Raw genomic sequence first — 9,096 nt, 5'->3', positions numbered from 1 at the left:
TTGTCAATTTTGGCTTTTGCTGCCGTTGCTTTTGGTGGAAAACCCCATAGTCTTGGCCCAAAAGCTCCTTAAGCTGAAAAATGATGTTAGCAAAATTTCAGGATACAAAATCAATGTACAAAAATGACTGGCATTCCTATACACCAACAACAGCCAAGCCAAAAGGCAAATCAGGAATGCAATCCCATTCACAATTGTCACAAAAAGAATAAAATATTGAGAAATACAGCTAACCACGGAGGTGAAAGATCTCTGCAATGAGAATTATAAAACACTGCTCAAAGAAATCAGAGATGACACAAACAAATGGAAAAATATTCCATGCTCATAGATAGGAAGAATCAATATCTTGAAAATGGTCATATTGCCCAAAGCAATTTATAGATTTAATGCTTTTCCTATAAAATTACCAATGACATCCTTCACAGACCTAGATAAAACTATTTTAAAATTTATGTGGAACTAAAAAAAGAGCCCCAAATAGCCAAGGCAATCCTAAGCAAAAAGAACAAAGGAGGAGGCATCACACTACCCAACTTGAAACTATACTACAGTGCTACAGTTACCAGAACAGCATAGTACTGGTACAAAAACAGACACACAAATCAATGGGGCAGAATACAGAGACCAGAAATAATCCTGCACACCCACAACCATCTGATCTTCAACAAAGCTGACAAACACTAGGAGAGAACTCCCTATTCAATAAATGGTGCTGAGATAACTGGCTAGCCATAGGCAGAAGATTGAAACTGGATCTCCTCCTTACACAATATATAAAAATCAACTTAAGATGGGTTAAAGACTTAAATGTAAAACCAAAAAGTATACAAACTCTGGAAGACAACCTAGGCAATACCATTCTGGACACAGGAATTGCAAAGGTTTCATGAAGAAGACACTAAAAACAATCTCAACAAATGCAAACATTGACAAATGGGATCTAATTAACCTAAAGAGCTTCTGCACAGCAAAAGAAACTACCAATAGAGTAAACAGACAGCTTAGAGAATGAGACAAAACTTTTGCAAACTATGCATCCGATAAAGGTCTAATATCCAGCATCTATATAGAATTTAAACAAATTTACAAGGAGAAAACAAACCACCACATTAAAAAGTGAGCAAAGGACACGAATAAACACTTTTCAAAAGAAGATACACATGTGGCCAACAAACAAATGAAAAAAAGCTCAATACCACTGAATATCAGAGAAATGCAAATCAAAACCACAATGAGATTATTATCTCACATCAGTCAGAATGGCTATTATTAAAAGTCAAAAAATAACAGATGTTGGCAAGGTTGTGGAGAAAACAGAATGCTTATACACTGTTGGTGGGAATGTAAATTAGTTCAGCCATTGTGGAAAGCAGTGTGGTGATTCCTCAAAGAGCTGAAAACAGAACTATCATTTGACCCAAGAATCCCAGTACTGGGTATATATCCAAAGGAATATAAATTGTTCTGTCATAAAGACACATGCACACGTATGTTCATTGCAACCCTATTCACAATAGTGAAGACATGGAATCAACCTAAATGCCCATCAGTGGAAGACTGGATAAAGAAAATGTGGTACATATACACCATGGAACTATGCAGCCCTAAAAAGGAATGCTATCACGTCCTTTGCAGGAGCATAGATGGAGCTAGAGGCTATTATTCTTAGCAAAATAATGCAGGAACAGAAAACCAAATATTGCATGTTCTCGGTTATAAGTGGGAGCTAAATGATGAGAACATAATGGATACAAAGAGGAGGAACACACAGTGGGGCCTATCTGAGGATGGAGGGTAGGAGGAGGGAGAGCAGAAGACATTAAGGTCTATTGGAGGGTGGAGGGTGGGTGGAGAAAGAGGATCAGAAGAAATGACTATTGGGTAGTAGGCTTAGAACCTGGGTAATGAAATAATCTGTACAACAAACTCCTGTGACAGGAGTTTACCTATATTACAAACCTGCACATGAACCCTTCAAACCTAAAATAAAATTAAAAAATAAAAATAATAAATAATAAAATTTGAGAAGGCTTCATTATTTAAAATCTGAATTCTGAAAATTAAATAGGCAAATAGTTTAGGAAATAATAATTTGGACAGTATGAAGAATAGTGTGAAAAGAGAACAATATGAGGAAGCTCAACTTGGACAACTTGAAAAGTTTTAAAAAGTTGAATTTAGACAAATTGTGAATAAAATTTGTTCTTCTATCACAGAGGTGTAAGGGCTTTCAATAATTCTTTGGTGAAGAGTAAATCGGTAATTAATAAGTATTAAAATATGTGGTTAAAATCATTTTATGATGAAACAATTGTGATTTATTTAGCTACACAGAGAAATTGTTTCCAATTGTTGACTCAACTACTTTCAATAAAATTTTGTGGCATCTTCACAAAGTGAATGATTAAATAACTATTCCTCATTTTACTACATAGAGATTTTTATACAGACTCTTCCTGTTATGAATAAAATTCAAATTGAAATATTATAAAAGAAAAAATCAAATAAATGTTTTAAAACCTTCAATTATTTCTGCGAATGTGATACATAGACCAGTATTAGAAGAAAATTATTCAACAAAAATTGAAGAGGAACAATGTATACAATGTCCACTCTGTATATCTATCTCTACACTAGTATTGGGAAAAAACTGATATTCAAAACTGGCAGCAGTTTTTAATGTTTAATTAAAATAATTATTAATTATTAGAGTACTGATTAATAATTTGTAAATTTTAACTTTCTCAAAATTGTTTCAATTTTCAAAACTGAAAAATAAATATTAAAAATTGATATTTTATGTTTCCAGCTTAGCAGGAAGAGAAACCACAAAAACAGAAAACATTAGGCATGGAGCAAATCCTAATGGTTATTAAGTTTAGCTCACGGATGTGGTGGAAACTGGTAAAATGTTTGCCTTAGTTTAGGTTAATTACAAAAATGTTCATAAGTTCTCTTTTCAGTGGTTTAACCTCTACATTATTTGACTTAGAATAGTAAACAATCTTGGTTCCCTAGGCCTCAATTTATTCTTGAAGTGAATCCAACTTCACATACAAAGTACTCATGGCCTGGTACAAGAAAAAAAAAAAAAAAATCTATCACCTTTCTTCCTTCCCATTTCCCATGATAATTACTCTTTTCTTCTCTGCAATATTAACTTAACCAATGTACACTTTATTGGGGGTGGAGACGAATAGAAGGAAGCTTTTTAATTTTACTGTTAGAAGAAACAAACGAAAGTGAAAAACTAGCGTGCCTTAGCAGAGTGACTGATACAGAGTAGACAATCAAATTTATCTGTTGACTGTTGAATTTTAAAATGCCAGAGAGTCATAAGACGAGTATGTTCCTGCATGTCCTCTTTACTGGGAAGGGGTGATGGAAGTGATTTCCCATTTGTGAACTGTCACTGAGGGAAGGGTAAGGATGTGTTAGCGGAGCAAGGAGAGATGAATCTGAGGATACTCACTGTCTCCTGACTCCACAGGCAGAGTGTGGGTTCCAGATCTGACGATGCCTCCCTTAGCCATGATCTGAAATGAAAAAACAGTAAAGGAACTTTTCTTGAGCTGGACACAGTCTCAGCATTCTCTTCCCCACATGACCCACTTTCAGTTGTCAAATCTCTGCTGGAGAGAATCAACCTCAAGAAAACTCACGGAATGAAGGACGCACAACAAGAACACAAAGTGGTTGTGTGCAAGTAGTTTATTCTGACAGTCCTGAACCTATTGACCACTTTTGTCCTACTGATAAGCTGCAATTGTATTCCATGGCCTCATTCTTACCAGGTAATGGAAACTGAGCTCCGATAGCTCTCCCACAGCCTGAATATTCAGTATATAGTGTGCCCTGATACGCTGTGTGTGGCCACAGGGCAGGGTACCAGCCACAGGCTCCAGGTGAATGTAACTCCCACTTAAGGAGAAAACATGATTTGCAGTGTGCTGAGCGCCCTGGTGGTCTTCTGTTACCCATGAATAGTGAAAACACAAGTTAGGATGCACAGTGTAAACCTGAGTAAACAGAAAAACAAAGAAAGGATATCGTCTTGAAATTCTTCACCTTAGCTTCTCACCAAAATGAATAGTTACAACTGTGTCTTCCACTCTAAAATACACTATGGCTTTCCCTCATACTGGTTGACAGCCAAATAAATGAATTTTCAGCCTCTCAACACTCACATATTAAAAGGAAATCATCACAAATTTATCTCTTTTGCCCTGATTCTGCTAACTCGTTACTACTTTGACATTTTCCTCCTGCCCCTCAGAACTAGAGGAAAAATGACATCCCGATGAGAATGATAAATAACTCAAACAAATGGAAAAGGGATTTTTCAGAATTGGAATTGCCTCATAAATTGACTTAATTGAAATTAGGTTTTGTATTAATATAACATTCTATTATCTTATGAGCTTCAAAATTAATTAGAGTAATCCTTAGTAAATTAGCATTTATGCCTCTTATCATTATTGTGACTTCCAACCTTTAAGACCCATGTGATGTCTGAAACTTTAAGCCTGGCAGATATTGTTGAGCGCACAATTTGATTTCCCTTGTGGTAACTGCTCCTTAGCTTTTCTTCAGAGTGCACTTATTTTTTTCTAAATTTATTTATTTATTTATTTATTTATTTATTTATTTATTTATTGAGACGGAGTCTCGCACTGACGCCCAGGCTGGAGTGCAGTGGCCAGATCTCAGCTCACTGCAAGCTCCGCCTCCCGGGTTCACGCCATTCTCCTGCCTCAGCCTCCCGAGTAGCTGGAACTACAGGCGCCCGCCACCTCGCCCCGCTAGTTTTTTGTATTTTTTAGTAGAGACGGGGTTTCACCGGGTTAGTCAGGATGGTCTCGATCTCCTGACCTCGTGATCCGCCCGTCTCGGCCTCCCAAAATGCTGGGATTACAGGCTTGGGCCACCGCGCCCGGCCTTTTTTCTAAATTTATTAGGCATATTTTATGGACTCTTCTATTGGCTCTCCTAATAAAGTTCCTACTTAAAAAAACCTTTTGCGCCTAAACACATCATGCTAATAATGTACAGATCTGTCAACTCTATGAAAATTGGAACTTTTAAAGTGTAGGGACATGATTGAGTCACCTTTTAAATCCTAGGGACAGCAAGTGTCTATCACATAGAAAACATTAAAATCATTACATATTTTTGAGCTGAATTAACATGTGAACACTGAGAAACAAAAATAATTTATATGCTATTTATCTACACTGAAATCCATAAATTAGTCTTTTATCACTTATTTGAGATGACAAGCATGAAAACTTTTTAGCTATAGAAATCTCTTAATCATCATCATTAGACAATTTATATTAAGTGTGTGTGTGTGATCACTTTACAAAATTTCTAAGTAGACATGGGAAAAATAACATAAAACCAATTACATGAATTACTGAAGCAGCTGATCTTGTCCAAGACCCAAATCAAATAAGATTTTTTTCATAATATATAAAATGTTACAGATAATGATAGCAAAATTATCAGGCACTTCTGTAGTGTCTTTTCTAATGCCTGTCTATTTTTTTCATGAAATTCTATTATCCTCAAATTCATAACCTCAACATTAGATATCTTCTTATTTCTCACTCTTAAATGCAATCTGTATGTTTCTTATGAATATATCACTGTTCCTAACGTTTTCTCTTGTCCTCACAGGTTTGCCTTTCTGTACTTACCTGGACAAAAAGTTTATTAGCCAAGATATGGGTAGTATTGATTGAAAACTGTGCAAGACCCTGTTCATTGGTGGTCGCATTGGAGAAATAATTGGCTTCGCTCGCAGAGATGAAGATGAGTTTATTGGGGATGGGCACACCTTTCCCATCCACCAGAAGCACCTAAAAAAGAAAAATACTTGATAGTTGATGTGAATAACACCCAGAGAGGCCTGAACTCACGTGAACAATGCTTTTGCTGCTATAACTAAAACAACCAGCTCCCCCTCAAAAAAAACCCCACCAAACCTTTATATTTATGACAAAATGTTTCCTTCCATTTGGATTCTCATGTCCTACATAGCTTATCTATGAAAGTTCGCAGTATTTCCATTAAAGTCAGGCAGATTTTTAATAACTACAACATGCCACTTAATATGCACTTGGAATAAGAATAACAGAAATGAATTTAAACTGGCTGTTTTTCCCTTTTCACATAGATGGAGGCTAGAATGATTGGCTGTGTACTGAACTCTACTAGCTAAAAAAGTTACTTAACTTCTCTGTGCTTCAGTTTTCCACCTTCATTAAAAGGGGGATAATGGTCGTGCCTCCTTCATATGGTAGTGTTGAAGATTAAATAATTATCTAAACATACATTAGAGGAGTAGGGCGGTTATATTTTTTCAATAATCCATTGTGATTTAAAAACAGCCAGAAGAGAATAACTTGAATTTTAGCAGAAAAGGACAAATACTTAAGGTGATGAATATCTCAATTATGCTGATTGAATCTTCACAAATTATTTGAATGTATTAAATAATCACATGTACTCTCCAAAATTGATACTATGATGTATCAATTTTTTAAAAAATTAAAAAAATAAAAATACATCAGAAGATATTTGGTGTATGATAATTATTCCATAAATGTTAGTTAATAACACTATTATTATCTCCTGCAACAAACCACCTAAGAAAATCCACATGAGAATGTTTTCTTCCCTTCCCTTCCCTGCCNTCCCTTCCCTTCCCTTTTTTCCTTCTTTACCTTTTCCTTCCCCTTTCCTTCTTTTCTTTTCTTTCATAACAGGTCTTGCTCTGTTGCCCAGGCTGGAGTACAGTGGTGCCATTATAACTCACAACAACATCCAAGCTCTGGGCTCAAGGGATCTTCCCACCTCAGCTTCCCAAGTAGCTGGGACTGCAGGTGCATGCCACCAGCCCACCGCTAATTTTTATTTTTTATTTTTTTGTAGAGGCAGAGTCTTACTATGTTGCCAGGACTGATTTAGAACTCTCAGCCTCAGGAGATCCTCTCCCCTTGGCCTCCCAAAGTGCTGGGATTATAAGCATGAGCCACTGTGCCTGGCCAAATGTCTCAATTTACTAATTATAAAACTGGTAAAATTAATTATTAATATGAATAAAATTAATATTTTATTTGTTTTATTGTTGTTAAAATATATAAGTTAACCATGTAAACAATATAATAATAATAACCATGAAATGCACACTATTTTAATACCTATGCCTAAAATTAAAGACTTATTTATTTATGTCAAAAGAGAACAACAGATAGAAAAAGAACACTGACAGCCATAAATGTTACAAACTCTGAAAATTCTGATGCTGCCTGGGTCATGACAGAAATATCATTTATTCTAAACTGGATGAAAGAAGAATTTTTTTTTTTTTTTTTTTGAGACGGAGTCTTGCTCTGTTGCCCAGGCTGGAGTGCAGTGGCCGGATCTCAGTTCACTGCAAGCTCCGCCTCCCAGGTTTACGACATTATCCTGCCTCAGCCTCCCGAGTAGCTGGGACTACAGGCGCCCACCACCACGCCCGGCTAGTTTTTTTGTATTTTTTTTAGTAGAGACGGGGTTTCGCCATGTTAGCCAGGATGGTCTCGATCTCCTGACCTCGTGATCCACCTGTCTCGGCCTCTCAAAGTGCTGGGATTACAGGCTTGAGCCACCACGCCCGGCCAAAAGTAGAGATTTGATATAATAACTAAATCACATTACATTAAGTATCTTTATTAGCTACATATTAAAATAGTATCTCTGATTCTCATAATCATTTAGTATGTGTCTGTTCGTTTCATCAGTAATCTTTAGAAAGGAAAATATTTCCACTTGGTTTCATAGTTTTAGTCATATTAATTAACTGATAACACTAATCAAGTGTGGGCTACATCATTGTGTCCTGTGCTTAGGTGTAACTGGGCACTTTGCTTACCTGTGCATTACGATATATCCTACCTGTCCAAAAAAGGGGATTCCTTGTCTAAAGTGTGAATCCACTTTCACAAATATGAGTTTGGATGCAATGTTTGTGATTTCACTGATCCCGTTTGCAGTGACTACCAGGTCTGAAAAATAGAAAGAGTTAGTACTTTTAGAAGTTACTTTAGTCATAAAATTTCTTTCTTACAAATGACCTTTATTTTGTTATGGAAAGTAAACTAATGTTTATTGTTTTATTCCCTATGTTCATTCATTACTCACACCTGTTCCCTCTTCTCTGATCCTGGCTTCCACTCTAAGCTTCATTTCAAAGCCCATATTTTTAATCTGGAGCATTTTGGTGTGTACTTGTTGGGTGACGCAGCCATTGCTGTTGAGCTGAGAAAAATGCCAAAAGCAATAAATGTCAAACTGACTAAGATCAATAGTCACTCAATCTATTCTTCTCTCTCTAATGACAAGAAAACTTTTTTTTTGCATTAAGCATGTTAATTGACCTTCAAGAACTTAATACTCATATCTGCTTTGTAACCTCCAAAGTTAGTCATCCAAATGAGAATCTTGCTGACTAAGAACAGAAATTTCTTTTTTGGCGGGGGTATTTTGGGACAGGCTTGTCCTGATGCCCTCTTTCTAGTTAGTAAAATGGAGTCTCACTGGTTGTAAACAGCGATAGCACTGAGGGAGAATACCGCCTACTAACCTGTTGACTGAATTCCTCACAGACCTCGTGCTTATCACAGTTAGGAACATGAAATAATTTTCTACACAGGCTCACAGTTGCAAGTCCTGGGACAGGTTTCCCATAGGTGTATCTGGCACATGAGAAATAAATCAGGAATTGAGAATGGCTATTTGCATTTTCCACTACCACTCCTCCACAGAACTGCTCCTCTTTAGAGTTCCCCACACATCTTTATCATCTGGCCGCCCACCGAGTAGAAACCTGTCTGGAAAACGTCTCCCTCAGGAAGTGTTATCCATTAAAACCTTTGCAACTGGACTGCACTGTAGCACCACATTCTCTTTGGGATTAAATATATATAATATATTTATATCTACATATTTGTACAGATATCTGTATGTTTATATAAATATCTATATATTTATATCTATATATTTAGATATTTGGATTTACGTATTTATGTACAATTTATATATTTATAT

General features: G+C 36.2%; 1 protein-coding gene across 1 annotated transcript; it reads right to left on the bottom strand.

Annotated features, from left to right (window-relative positions):
• Window positions 1-3,437: 3,437 nt before the first annotated feature.
• On the bottom strand, window positions 3,438-8,747 carry LOC108521485 (pregnancy zone protein-like). The gene is made up of 6 exons (XM_017861340.1): window positions 8,633-8,747; window positions 8,193-8,307; window positions 7,945-8,054; window positions 5,703-5,864; window positions 3,795-4,022; window positions 3,438-3,539 (listed from the first exon to the last, which is right to left on the bottom strand). The coding sequence occupies exons 2-6, from the start codon at window positions 8,263-8,265 to the stop codon at window positions 3,438-3,440; spliced, it is 675 nt and encodes a 224-aa protein (XP_017716829.1). The 5' UTR covers window positions 8,266-8,307; window positions 8,633-8,747.
• Between the last annotated feature and the right edge of the window lie 349 nt (window positions 8,748-9,096).

This window comes from Rhinopithecus bieti, unplaced genomic scaffold (assembly GCF_001698545.2).
Source record: "Rhinopithecus bieti isolate Rb0 unplaced genomic scaffold, ASM169854v2 scaffold_61688, whole genome shotgun sequence".
Taxonomy (NCBI): domain Eukaryota; kingdom Metazoa; phylum Chordata; class Mammalia; order Primates; family Cercopithecidae; genus Rhinopithecus; species Rhinopithecus bieti.
This window is presented reverse-complemented; position numbering and strand designations above follow the sequence as displayed.